Source organism: Citrus clementina, unplaced genomic scaffold (assembly GCF_000493195.1).
Source record: "Citrus clementina cultivar Clemenules unplaced genomic scaffold, Citrus_clementina_v1.0 scaffold_1, whole genome shotgun sequence".
NCBI lineage: Eukaryota > Viridiplantae > Streptophyta > Magnoliopsida > Sapindales > Rutaceae > Citrus > Citrus x clementina.
This window is the reverse complement of record NW_006263303.1, coordinates 9447453-9475038: the sequence shown is the minus strand read 5'-3', so window position 1 is coordinate 9475038 and position 27586 is coordinate 9447453. Positions and strand designations below refer to the sequence as shown.

The following is a 27586-nucleotide window of genomic DNA, read 5'->3' as shown; positions in this document are numbered from 1 at the left end:
ATGCAGTTGTCCTTTGGCAACATGGCTATAGAGCTAAATATCTTCAACATTGCCAAACAATCTCACAATGCAGATGATGGAATTGTTGATGTGGATTTAATAGAAACATTAGTTGATAATACTTTTCTTTCAAACTTTAGTGATGATCCTTTACATACATATTTAACTCACTTTGGTTTGGATTTTGATATTGACAGATCAGTCGATGAGGTCAACGCCCTACTTGACTCAGCACCATCTATGGACACTAATAAATGGAAGTCAAGAGTTAAACAACTAGCACCATCAGAGAAGAAACTCATCCCATCATCAGAATCACCACCGAAACTCAAGCTCAAACCATTACCCAACACTCTGGAATATGCATTTTTTGGAGAAGAAAGCACTTTGCTGGTAATCATCTCATCATCCCTAAATGACGAACAATAGGGTAAGTTGTTGGATGTTTTAAAAGAGTACAAAGGAGCATTAGGATGGACTATAGCAGACATAAAAGGTATAAGCCCAGTAGACTGCATGCATTACATTCACCTTAATGAAAATGCTAAACCTACTAGGGAAATACAACGACGATTAAATCCTAACATGAAAGAAGTTGTTAGAACTGAAATCCTTAAGCTATTAGATGCAGGTATCATTTACCCAATTTCTGATAGTTCATGGGTCAATCATGTACAAGTTGTCCCCAAAAAGTCAGGAGTCACAGTAGTTACCAATGTTGATAATGAATTGATACCCACTAGAGTGACTATAGGATGGCGTGTATGAATTGATTATAGAAAGTTAAATTTTGTCACACGTAAAGACCATTTTCCTTTACCATTTATCGATCAAATGCTTGATAGATTAACAGGTCATGAATTTTATTACTTTCTAGATGGCTACTCAGGATACAATCAGATTCTCATAACACCAAAAGATCAAGAGAAAACTACTTTCACTTGCCCTTTTGGCACTTTTGCATATAGGAGAATGTCATTTGGATTATGTAATGCACCTGCCACATTTCAACGATACATGTTGAATATTTTTTCTGATATGGTTGAACGATTTCTTGAAGTCTTTATGGATAATTTTTCTGTCTTTGGTGATTCATTTGATCAATGTTTACATCATCTAACATTAGTTCTACAGAGATGTATTGAGAAAAACTTAGTCTTAAATTAGGAGAAGTGTCATTTTATGGTAAAATAAGGTATTGTTCTCGGTCACATCATTTCGAGCAAAGGTATTAAGGTTGATAAAGCCAAGGTGGATCTCATTTTCAATCTTCCTCCACCTAAAACAGTCAGAGAAGTAAGCTCTTTCTTTGGGAATGCTGGTTTTTATAAACGTTTCATTAAAGATTTTAGCAAAGTTTCTAGACCCTTATGCAATCTACTTGCTAAGGATGTACCTTTTATCTTTGATGATTCATGTCTTGTGGCATTTGAAAAACTAAAGCAGTTGTTGACACCATCACCCATCATTCAGCCCCCAAACTAGAACTTACCATTCGAGCTCATGTGTGATGCATTTGATTATGCAGTAGGAGCAGTATTATGACAAAGAGTTGATCGAATTCCCCATGTTATTTACTACGCTAGTATGACATTGAATGATGCACAGTTGAACTATTCAACTACTGAAAAAGAAATGTTAGCAGTATTATTTGTATTGGAAAATTTTCGATCTTATCTCATTGGTTGTAAAATAATTGTATTCACAGATCATGCTGCTCTTAAATATCTTCTCACAAAGAAATATGCAAAATCTAGACTAATTCGTTGGGTGTTACTTTTCCAGGAATTTGACTTCGAATTTAAAGATAAGAAAGGTACAGAAAATGTTGTGGCTGATCATCTCTCTCGTCTCCATTTTGACCCAATTACAGAATCATTAACATTGAATGAGTCATTTTCAGATGAACAATTGATGAGTGTGGAAGTATTACCGTGGTATGCTGATATAATTAATTATCTTGTTACAGATCAACTTCTAGAGCATTGGACCAAGCAAGACAAGGCCAATTTTTTTGCGAAAATAAAGAATTTCTTTTGGGATGACCCTTATCTGTTCAAGTATTGTGCAGATCAAATTGTTAGACGATGTGTCCTAGAAAGTGAAATTCAAAATATCTTTTCATTATGCCATGAACAAGCTTGTGAAGGCCTTTTCAATGCTAAGAAAACGACTGCTAAAGTTTTACAATGTGGTTTCTATTGGCCAACTATATTTCAAGATGCTTACACCTTTTGTTCTTCATGTGATAAGTATCAACGAATGAGGAGTATTACACGAAGAAATATGATGCCACTAAATCTGATTTTAGTGGTTGAGATTTTTTATGTATGGGGTATCGACTTCATGGGACCATTTCCCCCTTCTTTTGGCCATCAATACATATTGGTTGCTGTTGACTACGTATCGAAATGGGTAGAAGTAATTCCATGTAGAACCAATGATCACAAAGTGGTGATAGGATTTTTGAAAAGCAACATTGTTTCACGCTTTGGATTCCCTCGAGCAATAATTAGTGATGGTGGTGCCCACTTTTGTAACAAAGCATTCAAAGCTCTTTTGACAAAGTATTCCATCACTCACAAAGTGGCGACCCTATATAATCCACAAACCAGTGGCCAATTTGAGATCTCCAATCAAGAAATGAAGCACATATTAGAAAAGACGGTGAGGCCAGACATAAAAGATTGGTCATCAAGACTCGATGATACATTATGGGCATATAGAACGACTTTCAAAACCCCGATTGGAATGTCACCCTACAGGCTAGTGTATGGAAAAGCTTGCCACCTACCTATGGAACTCGAGCATCGTGCGTACTGGGCCATTAAGAAATTCAACTTTGACATGCAACAGGCTAGCTTAGAAAGAAAATTACAGTTGGCAGAACTTGAAAAAATTCACAATGATGCATACGAAATTGCCAAGATTTACAAGCAGCGAATAAAACTCTTTCATAACAAACAAATTATGAGAAAATCTTTCACTCCAGGTCAGAAAGTGCTTTTATTCAATTCTCGCTAACACCTATTCCCAAGTAAGTTACGCTCTCGATGGTCTAGCTCATTTATTGTTCACACTGTTTTTCCACATGAGGCAATTAAAATTAAGGACCTAAAGAACGGTGTCACTTTTATAGTTAATGGTCAAATATTAAAGCCATATCTAGAGTACCAACCACATAGAGAGGATACCGAAATAAATTAGAGTGACCCACCAGATTTGAATTGAGATTTTTCTTTCCTTTCGATAATTTGATTTTTTATCTTTCTTTTTACTATTCTTTTGCTAATTGAAATTATTTTTGCATAAGTGTGTTTATTTAACCATTACGTTTTCTATTATCATTGTTAATCATGAGTGTCATAGCTAAACAGATCCTCCTAGACATTCTTAGACCACTTCAATGTGTAAAATCTCATCTCAAAAGACAGATTCGATTTTGTAAAACACATCATATTTAGGCTCTACAACAACCACCAGAGTTAGTATCCCATGTTGAGGATTTAGAAAGCCAACTCAGAGACATTGAGGGAGGTGTCTAAAACATCCAGTTGGAGCTTGAGGTAAATTCAATAAGAGGACGATTGTAATTTTCTTTGTGTGTTTTAGTTTGTTTTTCTATTTGTGTGCTTTAGTTTGTTACCCCGGTGAAGTGGCGGATAACGGTACTCTGTGACAATCAAGTCGGTTACTTCAGTTCCCATAATAACTGATATCCTGAGGCGAAGGAATGGACAGAAACGAGATTCTAGCAAAGCTTCACAATCGATTCCCTTCACTTCCTCAGAATGCCCTCCTTACAATCCATAAAGCTCGGTCCGAACGCATGCGATTGCTTATGAGGAATAACATACCTGCTTACATTCGCTGGTTAATCGAGGCCAAAGTACGATTGGCAGGTGAGTTGCCTTCAAAATTTATAGCATACATGTCTGGTTGTGGTAAAGGAAATTATGCAAGAAAACGACGAGCTCGAAGAATTTCTGTTGCTTATTATAAGTATGCCAGAATGAGATGCGATAAAAAACCATGTTCTTTAGGAATGGGGTCTGATAACAGGGAAAATAAGATTCAATTCATTAAGGATGACTTGAATAATGAGTCATTGGATGATAACCTTTTGTCTCTTGAAACGCATCCCAGTGGATATGTACAAGGAGCGATTCTCGAGTTATGGCCATCATTCCAAAAAGAGCATGCACGATATAGTCTCGGAAATCTGACTATAAACGACCTTATTTGCCAGTTTATAAGAAAACTGGATGGAAAGCCTATCCTCGACCCATATAGGGCGTTCAAACCATTTTTGGACGTAAAACTAGAGGAAGATGTGAGCCACAGTCGCAACTACCTGTAAATATTCTTTTACTTCACTGTTGTTTTATTTCACTGTTGTTTATCATTTGCATTATTGTCTTTAATAATTTTATTTTATCATTGCTTTTTTTTTCTTTTTACTGTTTCCTTTTTTACTCGCGAGTCATGTGCTTTACACATTAATTGACACTGACATGCTACCTCATATACAGCTATGATCCACCGTCACCAAGATTCTTAAATATGACTTTTTTGTTAAGCACTCACAAATTATTTTTGAGAAGTATCCCAATGGCAGCTACTCCCAATAAACAATTCAAGAACATTTGTAGGCTTTCTGGATTTAACTATGGCAAGTATAAAGAGTTCGTTGAGGTAGCCATAGATCTTGGTCAAAGTATAACAGAGAAAAAATTATACTTGGTGTATGGAGGAGGTAACCGCGGGTTATCAAAATTGGTCTTAGAAGCTGCTTTTGTCAGAGGAAGCCAAGTCTTAGGCATCATCCCAAGAGCCCTAAAACCTTTGGGCATTTTGTCTGACTCACCGACTGGAGAAGAGTTAGTTGTCTCAGGTATGCAAGAAAGAATAACTGAAATGCTTAATCATGTTGATGCTTTTATTTTCCTAGAGGCACTTATCACATTAGCATCTTGGGCCCATCTGCACATTCACCAGAAACTCATCGATTTGCTAAATGTCAATAACTCTTATGATGGTTTCATCACATTTCTTAACCATGCAATAAAAACCTATTTCATTCCTTCCACGGCGAAAAAATTTTTTATTTGTGCTCACACTGCTAATGAGCAACTTGATCTGTTACAAGCTTATAGACCAAAGCCAGACCCCAGGACCTTTGTGTTGAAGTCTCCAAATAATGATGGTAACAGTAGCCGCAGTAAGAAATACAAATTAGATTTAACTATCCACTTGTAAATATTTTCTTCTGTGTTGCACCACCTAGGTGATGTTTTCTAAACTCTACTTCTTTCCTTTAAAACATTGACGACAATGTTTCGTTCTAGTTGGGGGGAGGGAATAGTTGATAATTATGGAATCTTGGTTAAGTTTTTTCTGATTTTTTGTTGCAGAGACTAACCGTGGCTAACTTTTTGTGTTGAAGATAGATGGAGTATAGTGACTCTAGAAACGCATCTTCTTCATTTGAAAAAACAAAATCCAGACATTTTCTTTTTCTTTAACAATCATTGTTTTTAACTTCTTCTTTCTAATTTCTCCTTTATAAATATACACTTTCAAATTTTTGAGTCGAAGATGGCTGAATATGGAGTGTAGTACCTCTAGAAACGCATCTTTTTAGTTAAAAAAAAAACTCATTTTCTTTTTCTATCATTTTAAGTGTAACTTTTCTAATTAGTTTTTCTGCATCATTTTTCATATTTTTGCATGCATATTTTCCTTTCATGTTTAGAATAAGTTGGGGTGTAGAATGTTCTTTGAACCAAAAAAAAAATAAAGAAAAAATTGTGTGATTTGTTTTAACATTGGATGACATAATGACTTTTAAATTTTAGTATTTGTATTATCTTTGGTCTTAAGTGATGTTACGCTATATTTGTTACTCTATATGTTGATGTCGGAGACAAATATGAGTTACTTGAAGGAATGCACATGTCATAATGAATACCAAGTGAGTTTTTGAGCCTATCATTTTTCTTGGAAAGTAACTATTTTTGTCCATTCTTCATGCAGCTTATCAATTTATTATTTTATATACGATCTCTAGATTTCTTTTGAGTCAACCCTAAAAAAAATTGTAAAATAAAAAAAAAGTGTGTTGCTACATCTGAAGGTCCATCTAACTAGTAGATATGAAAGATTATTTAGAGCCCTAAAAGACGATGGAAAGGTCATTTTTGACCCGTTTGAGCCTTTTTAGCCATCCCTTTTATGAAATATCCATAGTTAACCCTTTTGAGCCTTAAAAAAAAAAATTCTTTGTCAAACTTATCATCTTGACCTACTCTGATTTAGAGTATTACTCGATATCTTACAAGTTTCATCACCTATTTATGTTTGAGAAAAAAGTAAATAATTATTTTACTCAGTGAAGTTGTGCCAAACAAAAGCAAAAACCAAAAAAAAAACAACATTTATTGTTTAAAAAAAAAAGAGAAAAAAATAATAAATAAGTGAAATGCACCTTGTAATTTCCAAAATATCTCTATTTTTTTCTCAAACATATATTTTATTTTTCCTATTTTCCTTCATTTGTTAGCCATGTCCCTAGCCTACTTTACATCCTAATAAAAGTCCTTCATTTTAGGGAGTTATAGTCTGAAGTAGAATCTAGATATATGGGCTAAAAAGATGTAGTGATGGATAAAAAAATAAAAATCAAAATCAAAAGGAAAAAAAAATAATACATTGGGTTGACTAGCATTTTGACTTCAGATCATGTTGACACAACTTAAAAGTAATTTTTAACTCTCAAGTATAAGAGTGTCTTGTTGTATTATAACTCGGTGAGTCCGAGGTCGATCCACAGAGAAAAGATTTAATTAGTTTATTTTATTTTATCTAAAAATTAAAATTAAAATTTGAATATAAACAACTTAATTTAAATGAAACTATGGAATTGAACTAGTTAGGGTTATGGATCCACTCTTAGAAATAAATAAAACTTAATAAATTCTTTTTGTCAATTTTTTTTAGATTTATTACCCAAAAGATTAATTATACAAATTATTATTATTTTCCCTTTAAATTTATGATGGATTAAGTATTTATTGTGCCAAAATTTAATTTGTCTACAATAAGTCAAAATACCATTTCACCATGCCTTATATTAAGATCTTAAGAATTTATTGTGCCAAATTCATTTGTTTGTCTACAATAAATCAATTTTTTAAAATATAAAACATGTATAAAATTAAATAGAAAATAATTTAATTTATAAAATTAAACATAGAATTTGATTAAATCATATTTATTTCTTAAGAGTTTCACCTTCCCCTAACTAATATTATTTAGTTAAGCATAATTAAAATAAAAAGAAGTAGTAAAATTGAATTACTTATAATTAAAAGAAATAAAAACAACTAAAATTGGAAATAAAACTAATTTTATTAATGAAAATAATTATACAAAATATTAAAAACACACCTGGAAATCAAGATTACAAGGAGATGGAGAGAATTTGAGAAGAAGAGAGTTGTAGAGAGATGATTAAAACATAAAAATGACTTTTATTTAATATTGGTCATGCTTGATCTAAAATTAGTGATGAATTAAACATAGGGATTCACCTTGTAGGGTAGTTTGAACTTAAAACGTTTAATATTATATTTAATATTGGCATAACACTTGGCCACTGTTAGGTTGCATTAGATATAAGATATCCAACAGGCAACAGCTAAGGATGCATGAGGGAATCTGCCCAGTGTTGTAGTATATGTTGTAACAACAGTACTGTAGTTGAAAAAATAGTCAATACTATTAAGTGAGTTTATTCACTCAACTACTCTATTCCCATTAGTTACATCCTAGTCTTCAACGTAAGAATTTTCCTTATTTCATTTTATTTGTTGCATTTTTATTTTAATTAGTTCATGAGATTCATTAATTACTTTATTTTCAATTAAAACAAGATTGCACTGTTAAGGTTGTTGTAGCAAAGTTGATAACATCAATTTCTGTGGAGACGGCCTGAATACTCATCAGTATATTACTTATTGTATATACTTACACATTGACACCCATAGCATTAGAAATCGCACACCAATAACAAATGTCATTAGGTTGAGGGCTCAAAGTACAACTCTAGATCTACATCACTTATCATCTATAAATAGATACCCCATCTCTAAGATAAAGGGGCTTTCGACCTCCAAAAGCATTGTTCATACTTAAAGAGAGAAAATCATGTTCTCCATCTTTTTTTGAAATAATAACTAGGCAACCCAAGAGGGGGGTGAATTGGAATTTTAAAAAATTAAGCAAAACAAACCACACAACAATTCAATCTATTGCCTTAATGAAATAAAAAATAATAAATTTAATAAAGTAATATAATAAAATTTAATGTAATGTAAACTAAGCAACCAAATTCGAAATAACTAAATAAATGTACAATGAAAGATAAAGAGATAGGGTAGAGAGAGCAAACACAATGATTTTTATGTGGTTCAGTAATCACCGCCTACGTTCACGTCTCCAAGCAAACCAAGCTTGAGGATTTTACTATCCAAGCCTCCAAGTAGGGGTGGGCACGGTTCGGTTCGGTTCGAAATTAAGTAGAACCGATTTAAATCGGTTATTTTATAAAAAGAACCGAATAAGAACCGAACTCAATAAGAACCGAACTCAAACGGTTCTTTTCGGATCGGTTCGGTTCGGTTCGGTTTTTTCGGTTCTGGGCCTATTGGGCTTATTTTTAATTTTTAATTTTTTAGTCCATTGGGCCTCATGAATGTAATAATTTTTTTCAACAATTAATTTATCCTAATTTTATTACAAATATTAACAATAAATACAAAGTATTCAAAACACATTTTATCACTAATATCTTACTAAATATTAATAAGATACTCCCAAAATATGAAATATTAAAATTTCAAAATACATAACCAAACTCCAATACTCCATCTATATAAACATAATCATAATGTTATAAAGAGAAATAACACATGTTTGATTTGAATAAAATCATGTTTGATTTGAATAAAATTATTAACACATGTTTGATTTGAATAAAATCAAAAAATAATTCGGTTTTTCGGTTCGGTTTTTCGGTTCAGCTAAGTGAACCGAATACCGAACCGACATTTCAGTTTTTTTTACAAACGGTATATTCAGTTTTTTTTTAAAATAAAAACCGAACCGAATTAGAAAAAACCGTCGGTTCGGTTCGGTTTTTTTAACACTACGGTTTTTTTGCCCACCCCTACCTCCAAGACTTCAAGAACACTTACAATTGACTTCACATGTGTCAATCAACCTTTACACCAAGAGATTATCCTCAATCTTTTAACCCAAGTGCATCCCAACATTTACAATCACTCAAAATAAAGATTACAAATGTGTTTTGCTCTTACACAAAATATATGATTGCAAATCAATGCTCAATGTGTGAATAAATGAAAAAAGAACGAATTTAAAGCTCAGTGAATGTTGTATTCTCGATTACAAGCTCAGCGATAACGTTGTGAACCATTCTTATTTGAATTTGATTGAGCTTATTTATAGTTGCAGCTGAAAACTAGCCGTTATTGATTTTCTGTTCGAAGTCGGATCACCGTTAACTCAAAGTCGGAACGCCGTTTTGACTGATCCAAGTTACCGTTGGACAGAATTTCAAATTATCGGATTGCCGTTTTCAAGATGTCAAATCGTCGTTAGTGTCCAGAGGCTATTCTTCAATTATGTTCGATGTCGGTTAGCTGTTTGCTACAGTGAATTATTTTTCATAATTATAGTTTTGCCCCAAAATTTTATAAAATTATATTGTGGCCTAAATAGTCATAAAACTTTACACATAAGTCCATTTCCAGAGTTTCAAAACTTTTTCAATTTAGACCATTAATTGAAAATAACCAATTTCATAAAATCATTTTTCTATTTAGTATAAAACCTTTATATTATGAAAATAATAATTTACTTAAAATAATTTGAGCTTTTAAAAGCTTAATCATTCTTAATCTTGTTTGTTATCATCAAAATCAACATTATGGATACATATATGCTAACACTTTCTACTTTCTTTAATCTTGATTAAACATTAACTTGAACGTCGGAATGCCTTTTTCAGGTACTCACCCCTCCAGATTCGAGGCCAACGATCGTAACAAGTTCTCCACAAACTACAAAAGTGTGAAGATAAAAAAATCCAACAGGTGTAAAGCATGAAGAGTACAACAAAGAAGAAAGAAAATACTGCTTCTAGTGATAGTGATGAAAAGACTATGAAACGTCATACAAAGCCCAAATAAAAAATTCATCGTGACGTTTCAAAGAATAAAAAAAATAGTGCAAACATATAACTTCTGCATGACGACCATAAATCTAGATAGCCAAGTATAGAAATAAATACTGGTGTAACTATGAACACCAATACTATAACAACTATTACAACCATAGCAAAATATCTATGCTTCTCTGGTTCTTAGACTAGCATAACTTGAGTGAAAGTTTTTTCTTCTCAAACTTTTTAACCAAGTTCATTGGCATTAAGAACTTCACCTTCTATAATAAATATAACAAATAACAATAGTCATGTTATTGGGTTTAAGTCGATAGGAGAGGAAAGGATGATACAAGCTAATCAAAGTAAAAGTCACGATAATATATATTCAAAAGGTCCTAAAAGGGTTGAACAGCAGTTAACTACGGCATTAAGAAATCTTTTCTTCTCCTCATTAGTAAAAAAAAAAAGACAAAAAATAAAAAAATAAAAAAAATAAAGAATAGGATTCACTCATCTAGTGCATGTAGATCAACAAAATCATGGGCTTCTTGGCCCAGCACGAGTCAATAGAGAGGCTATATTCAAATTAAATTAAATTAACCCAATGACAGAAAAATTCATAATGCCTTCGAACTTCCAAAATATCCTTACCCATATATACGAATGTTTCCACAATTTTCGTCTCACACCCATTTGTTTCTACATTTTCTGTCGGGCACCCAAAACCGTCAAATTTACCTGTCAAATAGAATGGTTCCGTCTAAAACCGAGCAAATGGACAATACTGCCCATTATTTGAATATAAAAGAATGAATTGTCAGGAAACCCAAGTCATCATTCATAGTTATAATAATGTCATGTCTGTTATGAGGTGTTTAATTACCTTATTATCCTTTTGAATAAAAAGAAGTATGCTACCACACGTGGCATTATTTAACTAACTTGAGACAATTAGCCAATTTCAGGCATAACGGCTAGAAATCCCAATGGTCATATTGTGAAAATGGTGAAGTCAACTTCAATTTGCTATAAATCAATTCAGCAATGCTTATCTCATCTTCATTTTCACATTCTATCATTGAACATATATAAAACACTACAACATCATTTTTAGCTTCAACATCTATCATCACTATCATTACCCATATAAACATACACACACAACTAACTATAAAACTTCATCTCCATCACAGAATTCAACACATACAGTTCAAATTACAAAAAATGTCAGCATTGAGGAGTGCTTCTAGTTTATTACATTCCCCCCCCCCCCCCAAAGAAGAATTTCATCAATGGTGATCTTATAAAGTTTTATAATGAAATTTGTCACTGTCAACTGAGAGCTGAAATAAAATTTTCAAAATCTGAAGCAAATCCAAACCGATTATACTACAATTGTCCTAAAACTGCAAAGTGTGGATTCTTCAAATGGTGGACACCATTCATGGAAGAGATGGAAGAAATTCGAGCATTGGCACACATACTTCAACTGATGCATAATAATGTTAATGAAACTGATATTTATGACCAGGATGTTCTTATTAATAGACTTAACAACATCGAAGCAATGCTTATGCAGTTGAAGAAGTGTCAAATCATGATGTTCATGTTGTTTGTTATTGTCTTTATCATATATTGTTATGCAAGCTAAATAAAGCAAAACACGAAATCTATATATGAGTTTGTCTTTGATAATACATTTGCCTTAGCAGCAATATACAGAGTCTTCAGCTATAGTAACAAAAAACAAAATATATTGTTGGTGTATCCTATCAATACTATGTACACCATACCCAACAACTTACAAAATACCACAAACCAGTCATATTGCTTGCCAAATAACTTTAAAGCAAACATCTAATTGATTGAAGATGTAATTGTAACACTAAAGAAAAACAAAAGATGACAACAACTTATCAGTAGAATAAATTCTACTTTGGTTAAAATCAAGTTGCCCGGACCTAGTTCAAAGTGGCATTGTAGAAGGTGTCAAAAAATTAGATATATACTTTCAATAGTTCTTAATCAAAAAAATTGCTGCCAATGCATCCACCAATCTTCGACAATCACTGCATACCAAAATAACACAAGTGTATTACAACAGTTTTAGTCACTTATACCTTAAATAAGTTTACTTAATGTGTTAGATATAGATATAGGCTCTTACTCTCCATGGTGGGAAAGTGTTGGTGTATAAATACTAATGTTATTGGTGTCAATGTGCAAGTGTTCACAACAAGTAATAAAGTGATGAGTATTCAAGATCGTCTCCACAGGGATTGATGTTATCAGATTTGCTACAGCAATCTTAGCGGTGCAGATTTTGTGCTAAAATAAAATAAAACAATTAATGAAACTAATATACTAATTAAAATAAAAAAGTTATAAATAAAATGCAACAACGTAAATTATCACATCAATCTCAAGGATAAAACCAATGGGAATATAGAGTAGTTGAGTGAATAAATTCTCTTAATGGTTTTGACTATTTTTCTAATGTTTGGCTCAGTTGCTACAGTATTTGCTACAACACTGGGCAGAATCCTTAAGTATCCTCAGCAGTCGCATGTTGGATATCTTATATCTATATGCAACCTAACAGTGATCAATTGTTATGCCAACATAAGATATAGCATTACACGCTTAGGTTCTATTTACATTACAAGGTAAATCATTATGCCTAGTTCATCACTAATCTTAGATTAAGTATGACCCTTTTGGGATAAGTTAAACTTAATCTAGGAAACTCAATCTAAAATCAAGTATTGCTCTGATATGTTCCACTAAGATAGGCCATTTTGCTGCTCTCTCCTAACTTGTATCATTAAATGGATGATCAACCGAAATAATGAATAAAAATAAATACTATCAAAACAAACTGTCACAGCAAACATGCAGCAACACATATATTCAGTCAATAAACCATCAAGGTTATTTATCACTCAACTACAAATAAATTTAGTTCATGATTTGCAAAAGAAAAATAAAGAACAAAGTTCCAGCCATCAAACACATCCCCATAAATAAATAGAAAACGAGAAAACAAGAGAAAAATAAGAATCATTGAGCTCCCAATTGATTTCTGCAAATTCTCCTCTTGTGCAGCCCTTAATTTCTCTCTTGAATCTTGTTTTTCTTTTATTTCTTTGTGTTTTTCTCCTTGGGTGATGGCTATCCCCATTCTTTATGATGTGTGCTTATTTTATAGTTGAAAATTAAGGTAAACAGAAGCCTAGGGCGCGCATAAGTCAGATTAAGAAACTGCAGATCACAATTCTGCAAGTATCCCGCGTGGAATTTTCTCTATCGTTGTTCCAGGATTGCTACAGCAATTGTTGCTACAACAACGGCTACAGCAATTGTTGCTACAACAACGGCTACAGCAATTGCACTGTTCCAGATTTGTTTCAATTCTTTTGTAGCTAAGTTCTTCCTCATTTTTGCAAGCCTATTGCAGCAGCATTCCTTCCATGAATTATAAGCTTCTGAAAACCTATAATTATGCACACAATTTAAGCACGAATTACTTTAAATTAAGCAAAACTCATTAAGACTAAACTAAAATGAATATTTATACAAAATGTAACAAAAATGCAATAGAAACACATCATTTACTCTCTAAGTATTATTGATTTAAGTCTAAAAGTGTAATGATAACTCTCCTTTTATAGAGTTATCAGAAGGCTAGTGCCTTCCCTTTGTCCTTCTTTTTAATACCTATTTTTAGCATCATTCCACTACCTGTTGGTATCTTCTTCTCTTGAACCCTTAACAAATCAACATTAGACCCACCCTTTTGTAATCTACATATTCACTACTTCTTTGGCACTAAATATACTAGCCTAACTGATCATTTTTTATTTTCGTGAAACTTAGATATTTTCACGTGACTCGCTAAGACTACTATTTGCGATATTGACTGGTGCATTTACATTTATAGCATTGTCACTACCTTGTACACCTGAAATAAAATATTTATATCGTATAACAATATAAATTATCTTTAAATATCTTAAGATACAAATGCTTTCACTATGAAAATCACACCAATAGCACTGCTTTCTAGACCTAAGATATAGTATTTATTTTACTTTACACTTTCAAGTAATTATAAAACAATATTCATGCTGAATATACATGTGCTTTTACTGCGAAAGTCAAATTCAATGCCATTGGGACCTGAGATAAAGTGTATTACCTGCCAGTTATGCTCTTGTTCTGGAAACATTAATTTTCAAATTGTTCTGTGAAAAAACAAAAAACACACAAACATATAAGTATTGTTATAATATGGAGCACATGTGATAGTTTTCATATAAAGTTAAAGCAGTGAAACTTCTCTTAAAAGCAGTTATTTTTACCTTATAATGTCTAGTCCTTTTGTTTTCATTTTGAGGATTAACAAGGCATCCTCTCTTATTGTGTCCAAACTCTTTGTAATGCTTACATTGTATTCTATATCTCCTTTTCTCTGCAGGTACTTCATCAATTTCTCTCCTCCTATTCTTCTTTAGACTTCAAAGAGGCCTTCTGACTACTGGTGGCAATATACCATCCCCATCAGCTCTTAGCCATGATGCCTTATCTAGAATAGGGTGAATCAAACCAAAATATGTGGCCAAATAACTCTCCTGCTTCAATCAACCATGTAAAAATTGTGAATTATCCTTTTTTGAATGTAGAATGTAAGGCACAGCATGGATGCATGGAATGCCACTCAATTGCCAATAGCCTCAGTTACAAACATGATGTTCGAGGTTGAACACGTAAAACCTACCTTTATCATCCACTTCTTACATCCATTCACTTGCCCGACAAACAGGATTTCCACTTCCTATTTGTAAATTCTTCATCATCTTTGCATAAATTCTTCCAGGTATTGTTATTCCCCAAGCCTGAGCCTTTTGTCTTCTACTAACCATCCTTTTCATTATCTTTTTTCTCATCCATTCAAGCATAGTTAATATAGGCAGGTTTCTTTTTACTCCAAGCCATGCATTAAAATACTCTGTCATGTTATTGGTAACATGATCTGTCTTGCACTAGTTATCGAATGCATGTCATGACCAACACTTTGCTTGTAATTTTCTCAATGTTTCATAAACACCAACATCAACGTTTTTCACATTTTCTGTAGCCTCTTGATAACTCTATGAAATGAGAGTTATTATGGCAATTCTAAACTTAAATCAAGATCACTTAGAGAGTAAATGAGGTGTTTTCATTGTATTTTTGTTACATTTTACATAAACATTCATTTTAGTTTAGTCTTAATAAGTTTTGCTTGATTTAAAGTAATTTGTGCTCAAATTGTGTGCATAATTGTAGGTTTCCAGAAGCTTATAATTCATGGAAAGAATGCTAATTCAATAGGCTGACAAAAATAAGGAAGAATATGGCCACAAAAGAATTGAAACAAAATCTGGAGCAGTGAAGTGCTATAGCCGTTGCTGGAGTAACCATTGCTGTAGCAATCCTGGAATAACTATAAAGAAAACTTAGCGCGGGATATCTGCAGAATTACGATCTACAATTTCCTAATCTGACTCATGCATGCCCTAGGCTTCTGTTTACCCTAGTTTTCAGTTATAAAAAGAGCGCACAACACATGAAAAGGTGGCGGTGAATAAACATTGAAGAAATCGAGAGGAAAAGAATGGGAGAATCAGAATTTAAGGGAAATAAGTCTGCACCAGTAAAGAATTCAGCAAAATTACTTGGAATCAATTTGTCATCATTCTTTACTTGTTCCCTTCCTTACTCTTTGATTGAACCGATGTATTTCATGGCTGATATTTTGCTGTTTGTTTTTCTTTTTCAAAGTATAAACTAAATTTGATTGTAGTTAAGTGAAAAAGAATCTAAATGGGTTTTTAACTGTTCTTATGAGTTGTTGTAAGATTGCTATAGCATTTTACTCTAATAGCTATTATTATAATCATTATTTCGGTTGACCGCCTATTTAATGGTTCAAGCTAAGATAGAGCCGCAAAAGAGCCTGTCTTAGTGGCAATTATTAGAGTAATACTTTATCTTACTTTAAGCTTCCTGGACTAAGATTACTTGAGTCTCAAAAGGGCTATATTTGAGTTAAGATTTGTGAAGAACTAGACATAGTAATTCACCTTGTAGGGTAGAGAGAGTGTATACTCTTAATGTCATATCGTAGGTGGGTTAACAACTAGTCATTGTTAGGGTGCTTAAGGGTATGAGAAATCTGATAAGCGACAACTGAGGATGCAAAAAATAATTATGCCCAGTGCTGTAGGAATTGTTGTAGCAACTGGTGTTAATTTAGACAAAACATTCAATCCATGAAGAGAGTTTGATCACTTAGCTACCTCATTCCCATTGAAATCTTTTTACGCAATTCATTTAATTTATTTTATTATTGCGTTGATTTGTTTTATTTTTCTTTATTGTCTATTTCGGTAGTAATTCACTTTTAATTATAATCTTTTTGGGACAAAGGAAGTTTGCACTATCGTGATTGTTGTAGCCTTTCTAGTAACATCAATCCTTGTGGAGACGATCTCGAATATTCATCACTTTATTACTTGTTGTGTTCACTTGCACATTGACATCAATAGCAATTGAGTTAAAAAATAACCAACACTGCTTCAAATGCCCTTCTGCATGATGCTCAAAATTGGGACTTGAAATCAAACAAAGGGTACTTAGCTTTTAGATTCAATAATATATGTTTGGCACAATATCTCTCATGAGCATTAGGAAATTCAAGTGTCAATGCATTATAAATCCCTTTTTGCCTATCACACATGAAGGTTAATTGCCTTGTATCCCCTAAAAATGTCTTCAAATGACCTAGAAACCAAGTCCAAGTTGTTGTGTTCTCAACACTACAAATACAAACAAGTAGGAATATGCTATTGTTGGCATCAAGTGCTACTGCTGAGAGGAGGATACCCTTATAGGGACCCTTTAAGTAACATTCATTTATGCCAATAAAAGGTCTACATCTATTGTTGAAGCCCTCTCTAACTGCTAGAAATGATAGCACAAACTTGTCAAAATAAGTAACTATCTCATTAACATTGTATTCGACTACGCTAACCAGGGCCAATGACTGTGGCATCTTACTTACAGTATGTTGTGCATAAGATCTAATAAGCCTATAACTAGATTCATGATTTGCACCATTTCTTTCTAAAGCCTTTTTCTTTGCCCTATAAATCTTAGTTTTGCCAACCTTAATCCCACGCATTCTCCTCAGCTCAAATTGTATAAAGTTAACACTGATCTTTGAATGCTCAATAATAGCATTTCCAAACCTCCATGCAATAAACTCTACAATGCATTCAAGATTCTTCAACAATCTAACACATGTATGTAAGTAAGATTGTAAGTAAATGAAGCATTAATGTAGTCCAATATTGATCCCAATCTAATTTTCATAGCATGTAAAAACCACAAGCACTTGTACTACTCACACCCAAAAGTGATTCTTGTCTTTTCGAACTTGTGCCTGTAAGTTTTAAACTATTCTCCACAGCATGTTGCCTTATAGCCCATGCCAATTCTGTAAACATCTTGAAATACTTCACAACTCTGAATATCATAGGTGCATGACTAGGAATATATAAATTTACTCTCATATTAGCGTCCATTATACTCAATACATCATGCTCATTATCAAAACTGACACCATACTCATTGTCATCATTTTCACAATTAGAAAGAATATAATCACCATCACTATCATTAAAATGCACATACCCTGGATTAGTTATGACAATAGGTCTAGGAGCAAAAAGCTTTAATTGATCGTCGTCTTCATTATTATCATTCAGACTAAAAACACTATCATTGGAGTCGCAATCTAGGGCTGTTGTTGCATTGGGGTCAGGATTATGGTTGGTATACGAGGAATTAGGCAAAGCGTTAGAGGCTTGGTATAGTTGTGACTATGGGTTATGTGTTGTTAGTTATGATGGCATTCTGAGTGGGATTCAAGATGAATGAGGCTGTTGTTCGAGTGAGTTTGTTGCAGAGGTATGGATAAGTCATTATGCTGACAAGTTGGGGATCAAAAGTAGGTGTCAAGGAAATCCTCAAATAAATCGTAGTTGGCTTTATTATAGTTCTTAATGTTGGGGGTATCAATATGGATTGAAGCTTCATCTCTTAACTGCGATTGACCACTATCTGGTACAATCAATTTCATCATGATGGTAGTGGTGGCATTAAATGAAGCATTAATTCTGAAAGTGTATGCATAGTAGGGTTTGATTCATTTGTAACGGTAGCTAGTGGTAATGACATAGGGTTATTGAGATTTAGGATGCCTAGAATGGTGGGCTGTGGGTCAGCAGCTGTGTTTGGTTTTGAAGTGTCTAAAGTCTAGAATAAGACTCTTTTTGCTGATGATTCGTTTGATAATGTAGTTGATAAAGATAAAACTGCATTTTGTAGAGTAGCATCTTGTGGTGCTATTTCAACTGGAAAAAGAGATCTTTATCATCAAAGATTTCAACATCTTTTGATTCCCATGGGACCCAAACAGTAATCCGGAACAATCATCAAACTTCATCTTTCTTCTATACACTCTCATAAGTTCCTTGTTGAATAGGGAGACCTTGCTGAATCTGTCTAGATCCATTACACCAAGATTATGTGTAGTGTCCTTGAAAGTAACCCACACGATTGTGCCATCTTTGTCATTCATTCTCACCTGTAAACATATTTATTATCAAATTTTCTACTATGTTAGTCAAGGCAAGACAATGCACTTCATATTTAAATATTGATCATAATATAGTACTTAACACATGTTTCTTGGATTATATGCTTAAAATACATAAGCTTTTTTTCCCCAAAAGCTCAAATTTCAACAAATAATAACGTATTCAGCCATAATAATCATCTACCGAGCAAAAAATTTTACTGACAAGATCATGAATCCCTCACACACAAACTAAATTGAAGCATGCATAAACTTAAATAATAGTACCAACAATTCAAAAATAAATAAATATTGAAATAAACCCAGAACAAAATAAACCCAAAACAAACTAATCAAATAAAATGAAAATAACAATTTCTTTTCTTGAAATAAATAAGATCAAACACACAACATTTTGTATTTGAAGTGTTACTAACATTTGGCTCTTCGACAAGAAACCACTGATGCAATTCTCCTTCTCTTTACAAACAAAACCATTAACAATCAAACTATTCTTATGTGGTAGTATGTGATGAAGGAAGAAAACCCACCAAAACCGATTCACAATGCTCGATTTTAGCTCCAAACTAGAGTAGATGTCAGTGCTACATGTTGCTAGTCTTACAACAAATATCATTAAATTGAAATGATGTAGTCAGTAGCGCACATCTAGAAATCTTCTTTTGTTTCTTCTTTTCTTTCAATTGAAATTTCTATTTTGCCATGGCACTGTTACATTTGATAGAAAAATTTCACAATTTTAGGTGCGTAGCGGAAGATGTTGAAACAAATGGGTATGCAGTGAAATTATCGAAACATTTTGGGGTAGGTTGGAAAAAACCCTATTCGTATTTATATGTTTTAGGCTATCAAAAAAATTTCCTTAAATAAATAAATAGTAAAAAATTCTTTAAAATAAGGGGATTGAAAACATTGTGGAGGGGTACTGATAGAAATAGTATGGACTCAACAATGTTCCATTTTGGCGGGAAAACCAACAGCTCAGTGGTTCCTTTATTTTAATATTATTATCAAATCATGTTATCAGTTTAATCGTCGCCGTCTGAATAATCATGGCAACTTTACCAGAAATAACTGATCTCTTCTCCCGACTCGCACGAACCCTGAACAGCATTGAAGATGTCGATGACGACGAAGAAGAAAAAAAATCTATCAATCTCTCAATTTCAAAGCTAAATAAATCTTTGAACCTCACCGAAGATTATAGGGTTCCCATTTTGGAAGCCGCTCTTTCTCTCATGTGCTTCAAATCCCCAAAGGTCTATGAATCGGTGACTTTAAAATTAGGGTGTTGAATTTTTTTTTAATCTACGTTTTTCCTTTGATGGGCTGATTGCATAGCCTCTCATTAATTTTTTTTCTTTTTTTTCAGGTATTCGATTCGGTTGTTGATTACTCAGTGAAGACGATTGCAAGTTTTTTGTCTTCTTCTGTTAGTTGTCAAGCGTTGGGTTTTGGAAATGAACAAATTTTGCGGATAGGCAGCTCAATTCCTGGCCATGATTGCGAGCAACTGATTCAATCATGTGTTGATATCCTGGAGAAACTGAGGGGACATTGTGGGTACTATTATTATTATTATTATTATTATTATTATTATTATTATTATTATTATCGTTATGAATTTAATGAGTTATGATTAAATTTGTGTAAAAGGTACAATTTTAACTGCTAATTCTTTAAATTTGAGATTATTACTTGTTTATTGTTTCGATTATAAAGTGATAAATGATTTACTTTCTGTCATTTGATATCTGCAGTATATTTGAGATATTACATTATGCTATTTCAAACATTTTTGTTATTCTCATTTAATATATGGATTATATTATCCTTAATTGCAGATGCGCTTTCACCGCTTTCACCATTGCTATTAGTTGCTGCAGTCAGAGTAGTTGTATCAACATCTTGCTACCAACTTTCATTCCCTTGTACGCTTTATCTTGATGAAGGATCGGTTGATAGAAGCAGTGATCTGTCACAGTTGCTCTGTTACTTACCCAGAGAATTATCACTTGACAACAAGGAAATACCGTTAAGGTCTGATGTGAATAAGTTTGGTTTTGCTTCAACTCAATTTTTATATGTATCTTTCTTGGAGGAATGGCCTTGTAAATTGTTGTATACTTATTTAACAGCATCAAGAGTGATAATTCAAAAAGGGGAATAACCAAAGCTTGCTTTGACTGTGCAAACGGACTTTGTACCTTTTATTTGTTGCTTTTCAGCATACCGTTATTGGTCATCTTTAGTGTCTGTGCTGCTTTTTTATCCCTCTGTTTAAAACACCTCTCATTTCTCTATACTGTTTAGATATATTTCATTTCCAAATTTGATTCCCATCTTTTCTTTGTTCTCTTCCATGTTGTTGGCTTCTGTATTTTTTTTTTAAATGTTCTTTTTAATCTTTTTTGCAGGTTGCTTTTCTGGTATCTTGATCCACTTACTCTAAAGCGTGATATTTCAAAAATTTTGCAAGACTACATGAACAGACCTTTCCTTTGTTTGAGCAAGGAATTTCATGAGAGAGTGGATTGGCATGCGATTGTTGTATGCTTGGCACTTTCTCCCATTATGTTTATTGAGACCAGAGCTCTGTTACATGACTGGTTTTTGCTCACGTGAGTTCCTGATATGTTTCTGACTTGAAGCTTTATAATGGGAATCTCTCAGGATTTATGTCAAGGATAATGATGAACTCATAAATTATATTTATTCTTCTCTTTTCTTAAAGCTTGCTAGTTATTATTAGCTTGATCTTATCTTTTCGGATCAATAAGCATAACTCATTCATCATTTTGATTTAGCTGTACAACAGGGGTCTGGCTTCAATATTGGAACTCGTGATTGGATTAGTCTCAGTGATACTGGACATAAATCTTACCCCAACATTATGGGGCATATCATTGGAGTTAGGATCTCAGCTGCCTTTTTCTGGTGCATATTTTCCCAACAATAAACAATTATTAAGGACTTTTGCTGGACCATTTACCACTGAAAATTTTCTACATTTAGTTCATGCCACCAGCAAACCAGTTTTCCATGCTACGAAACGATTTGTTCCAACTATTCCATCTGAGACAAAGGTTGCGACTATAGATCACAGATCTATCTGGTAAAATTCTTACTGTTTGATTTCACACGCAAAATGTAGCAGCTCTTCTATCATGATCCAATAACTGAACAAATTTTCATCATTATTGAATGGCAGGGCTCTGGCAATCAACTTCCCTGGTTGGTTCTATTTTGCTTCTATTTTGCTTTTCTCTGATAAAGGTGTTCAAGAAAAATTTCATTCAAAATGCACAATAGGAGCACCTAAAGTTGGACAAATCCATGAAATGGAGGCACTATCTGCTGCTGCAAGGTATATTGCATGGATTCTGAGCCCCAATGATAAATCTGAGCAGGGGTTGTTGGTTGAGTATTTAAATAAAATAGCAGAAGCTTGGACCCTTAAACTATTTGGCTCAAGTGAAAACCACAAAGAAGAATCCTGGCACCTGAAGAAACTTAAGAAACCGAAATTTCACGAAAACAAGGAAGATTATACCTCCAAAAATGAGTATGATTGTCAAATGATTGGACTCTGGCTTGAAGAAGTCCAAAGCATGTACAAGCAATATAGTGCTAAAGCTGTTGAAAATTGGGCATCTTGTGAAGCAAGAAGATCCTATGGTTTTAACCTGCAGCGAAGCATGTTGTTTAGGCAAATCCCTTTGGGAATTCTGGTTGGATATTCCAACTGTATAGAAGAAGAGGGATGTGAATTGCTGCTGCATTCTGCTGCAACTGGTAGAATAATTAAGTTCAGAGATGCTAACAGTTCTGGATTAAAGCGCGGCAGCTGGACATCTCTGTCAAAGGAAGACTCAGTTATGTTGCTCTTGGAATTTAGCAAAAAGGAGGCCATAGCTGGTGCCTGTCTTGTCTTCGGCTTAACCGATATTAGTGAGAGTATGTTTACTTCATTGGCTGAGACTGAAGAAAGAGCATCAGATTTTATTTGTCAGATGAAATTAAAGACTGGCAAGTACTTGATCAAGTGCGTTAAGAGGCTAATCCAGCTCAGCATTGACAAAGATGGAATTGAGATGCTAATGGATCTCTCTAGCAGACTGGTGCGGTGGAGGCATCAAGGGCAAGAAGTAGTCGAGTTTGACAAAGACCTAAAAGAGGTCATTAACGTCCTAAGCAACAAATTATCTCCAATATGAGATTTTGCAAGGCTTCTGTGTATGCCCACTACCATAGAGGTAAGGTAGTAACAGAATTCTTTAGAAATAATTTATTTTCTTTTCTTGTTATATTATTTGTGAATATAATGGGATGTCAAAAGAAAATAGAGATTCTGTATCCTTTTGCAGCTGCCAAAAATGAAATTGTCATAGTCTTGCCGTGTTTTGTTTGTTGCTAGTCCTCCTAACAATCACATATCAGTACAGAGCGGCATGTTCACTTGACTGTAAACTGAATTAACAAAACATGCTTAAATCCACCCAATGAGTTTGTTGTGTTCAAAAAGTGGGTAATATTACCTGTTATTTCAATAAGTTTTATAATCCAAATGTGCTTTAAGAAAGCTTGTATGTATTGCTTTCCTGTTTGTTCTTAACTTGCGAATGGCTCCTGATTTGTGTTTGTCAAACTCTTGCTTGTCCATGTGCACAAAACATCTTCCAAAAACTAGGCCTTGTAAGACAACTTGTGGTTGGACAAGTCTCTAGTCCCTTCATCAAGGCCTAAAACCTAGCGTCCCATTTTGTCAAACCAGTGCTGATATTATGAAAATTGATCAAAATTTGATAATAAAAAATTAGGTAATATTAGGTACCACAATATTTGAACTCCGTTGTGGTATTCATTGAGTAGATCGGAGGATTCCTAGTATTAAATTTACCATTTGAAAATCAACTTAGAACACTTCTTACTCCTACTGGCTCTGTCTACAATGCATCCGTTACACCATGCCTCATTTTTTTGTCATTTTTTGCAAGCAACCTTTGGTTAAGATAAGAATAAATCTAACTATGCGAAAGATAAAACATGTACAATTAAATAAATCGGTCAAGCAAGTAAAGAAAAGGTAACCACTTTGTGTAACAAGGCAAAATCTAATAATATATAGATGAGCCTATTAGGAATCAACTCAATAGTCATCGACAGCAAAATTTATTTAAATTAGATGGGATATTATTAAAGCAAACAAGATTGTTTCGTTTTGTTTGTCTTCCAAAAAAATCGAGACCCAAACCAAAATTTCGTCGGTCTATTAACAATGTGCGGTGGAAAATTATTGTATTATTATTCACGAATCAAATGATTTGTGAGAAATAAAAAACTTGAAATTAGTAGCAATTTGTATTTTGGATTAGACATAAAAGATGTTGCGGCAATGCTGCTGTCAATAAGCCGACGACCCACGACAGTTCATATCCCGGATAAGTGACACACTAAGGTCATGAGACCAGGACTAGCCGCAATAAGGGTCATCCTCAGAGAAAGAACCATAACACTAATTGCGATACACATATTAGGTATAAATTATTTTTAAAATCTAGCTTGTAAGGAAAGGAAGTCAAAGTATTTATAAGTGCACATAACAATTAAATTTGTTTCAATTAATCACGAAATTGTTTGCAGATAAACATGCTCTCAGGTTTCCTCTATCCAAAAACTCCATTCATCCATCAACAATGGAGACCATGGAGCTTCTAAACGCTAGGCCATGAAGCTAATGCAACTATAAATTTGAAAATACATGGTTTATGCCCATTGATTGTCGAACTTGATTATCAGAATGTGGCCAGATTTTATTGTGATAGGCAGATTTAGAAGCAAGAAAGGGGATTTTGCCAGGAGGAATATATATACACATATTGGTATTACTACCAGTTGCATAATTGAAATCCCCGTGGAATGATTAATGTTGTGTTGCTTGAACGAATGAATGTCCTCGAATCGAATTAACAAGTTGTCACTGCTCGAGTTACTGTTCCCCAGGCTTAAGCAATTAGAGCTACTTCTGATTAGTCACCGACGGCCGTCGAATTTTCCACTAATAGCAAAGTTTTGTAGAAGGCCACAGCCGATTCGCTGCAACCGGCTTGCATGGTAGCCTTACTATGCATAATTATTCCCTGACAAAACCACAGCCATTGGAATAAAGTAATTAAAATCTAACAATTAGGATTCTACTTGAGATTGAGATACGTGAAATAAAAGTTATAATTATGAAACAAAAATTAATAATATACAGTAAATATAAATTTTAAATAATAATTTTAACAAAATTATTAAAGATATTGTTGTGCAAAACGCAGCCTTCAATGAATCTTCTATCAGTCAACAATCTTGGTAACCTTAACTGATTTCTTTTGGCAACTCAAGAAAGACGAATAAACCAATAAAACCAAGAAAACATAGAAATAGAAACACAGCAAGATAATGTGGTTCGGTACCAAGGTACCTACATCCACAGCTGAAAACACCCTTAGGGCTTGAAGCTTTTATTAAAGGAATCGATTACAACTAATCTTGAGACTTCAGAGAACAAATCTCTTCTTTACGAGATTCTGTAACTCTCTCTTATTCTAATCGAAATCTCTTCGTAATTACTTGCACTGACCAGCTCTACTTCTTAAATACAAAATCCAAAAGCACCAAGAACTGTTGTAACTGAATTACCCACCAAGGGACCCATACGCCAACTCACTTAACCACGTCAGCATTACTAATATTAACAGAATATAACTAACAAATTCCACAAATCTCCACCTTAGTTGTATTCTGTTTAAGCCTCCCCCTAAGTAAGTGTCAACAACACTTAACTTGACTCACAAGTTGACTACTCCAATTAAGTTCAAAGAGTTTATGAACTTGACAGTAGGTAATGGTTTTGTAAGCATATCAGCTGGATTGATTTCAGAAGCAATTTTGATAACATCCACAGTACCAGTGCTAATTTCTTCTCTAATGAAATGCATCCTAGCATTGATATGCTTAGTTCCCTCATGGTATTTCGGATTTTTACTCAACTGAATTGCACTTGAACTGTCACAGCAGACTAGAACTGACTCTTGCTTCAGTCCTAGTTCTGAGACCAACCCTCTAAGCCATTTTACTTCCTTTACAGCTTCAGTGAGTGCAATGTATTTAGCCTCAGTTGTTGATAGAGCTACAATTGATTGTAATGATGCTTTCCAGCTTACTGCTCCTCCAAACAAAGTGAAAACAAATCCAGTTACTGATCTCCTTCTGTCCAAATCCCTAACAAAATTTGAGTCAACATAATTTAAGACTTTGCTAGAGGTATTTTTAGCTCCCTCAAACATGATACCAAGACCAACCAAGCCATTCAAATACCTGAGGATCCACTTGACAGCTTCCCAGTGACATTTCCCTGGATTTCCCATATATCTGCTAACAACTCCAACTCCAAAAGCTATATCAGGTCTGGTACAGACCATAGCATACATTATGCTCCCCACTGCATTGGAATAAGGTATTTTACCCATGTACTCAACATTTGCTTCTTCTGTGGGTTCTTGTTGCTTTGAGAGTTTAATATGTGCAGCAAGAGGTATGGAGACTGATTTTGAGCTGAGCATCCCAAATCTATCAAGAACCTTTCTGACATAATATGCTTGTGTGAGAAACAACTTTCTTTCATTTCTGGTTCTAACAATCTTCATTCCCAGAATTCTCTTTGCAGGGCCTAAGTCCTTCATCTCGAATTCTGAACTTAATTCATCTTTGAGCTGTTCTATTTCTTCTCTAAGCTTACATGCTATAAGTGTTGAGTGTTAGAAAATGCATATTTATAGAGGAGAAAACTGTCATTTTATATTTCAAGTCTTACTAACAACCCTTACTTTTATGTATTTAACCTACTTATGATTTAATTACATGTGTTTTATTTTAATTAAGTATTTTATGTATTTTAGGGGCATTATAGTCATTTCACAATAAACAAGAAATCAGATGGCAAAACGGACATCACTTTTGAACTCAGGACGGTCGAAAACCTTAGGAGGAGCATAAAAGAAAAAATGTCACTGTTCACATGTACGGTACTATTCACGTGTACGGTACTGTATATGTTACTGTTCACGACACTGTTCACATAGACGGACCGATGACGTGGCATTGACTGATGAGGTGTCACGATCCTGTTGGACTAAAATTCTTATATACTGTTGATGGTGACGTGGCAGCATATCAGTGGACGAAAAATCTCGCATACGGTGCATGCATCACACAGGATTATTTTCAACCAAACCGCGTTACTGTTCATCCGGGTCAAACCACGTTACTGTTCAAAGTCGGGTCAAACCGTGTTACTGTTCATCCGCGTGGTCAAACCGTGGACTGTTGACTGATGACGTGGCGCAATCCTGAGCGTCCAAACTGTTTTTAATCCGATGGCCATGATTTACTCCATATATCTATAAAAAGGGGGCCTCTCCCCCCTAATTTGATATCTCTGAATCCATTTTTAGGATTCATTTTCTGTAATTCCCTCTCCATCTTGTATTTTCTTCATATTTTAATAAATTCCCATTTTGCCCCTAGTTCAATTATGAGTGGCTAATTTTCTTTCAAGCTTGGGTTGAAGGTGAAGTCTCAACATG

General features: G+C 33.8%; 1 protein-coding gene across 1 annotated transcript; it reads left to right on the top strand.

Annotated features, from left to right (window-relative positions):
• The first annotated feature begins 19999 nt into the window (after nucleotides 1-19999).
• On the top strand, nucleotides 20000-23170 carry LOC18054422. Its single transcript, XM_006451401.2, has 6 exons — nucleotides 20000-20212; nucleotides 20326-20512; nucleotides 20798-20993; nucleotides 21371-21574; nucleotides 21772-22068; nucleotides 22165-23170. The coding sequence occupies exons 1-6, from the start codon at nucleotides 20006-20008 to the stop codon at nucleotides 23168-23170; spliced, it is 2097 nt and encodes a 698-aa protein (XP_006451464.1). The 5' UTR covers nucleotides 20000-20005.
• The last annotated feature ends 4416 nt before the right edge of the window (nucleotides 23171-27586 follow it).

Coding starts and splice junctions, on each gene's coding strand:
- LOC18054422 (XM_006451401.2), top strand. CDS start 20,006: ATGGCAACTTTACCAGAAATAACTGATCTCTTCTCCCGACTCGCACGA. Junction 20,513..20,797: donor GGAGAAACTGAGGGGACATT/GTGGGTACTATT, acceptor CCTTAATTGCAG/ATGCGCTTTCACCGCTTTCA. Junction 21,575..21,771: donor CATGACTGGTTTTTGCTCAC/GTGAGTTCCTGA, acceptor GCTGTACAACAG/GGGTCTGGCTTCAATATTGG.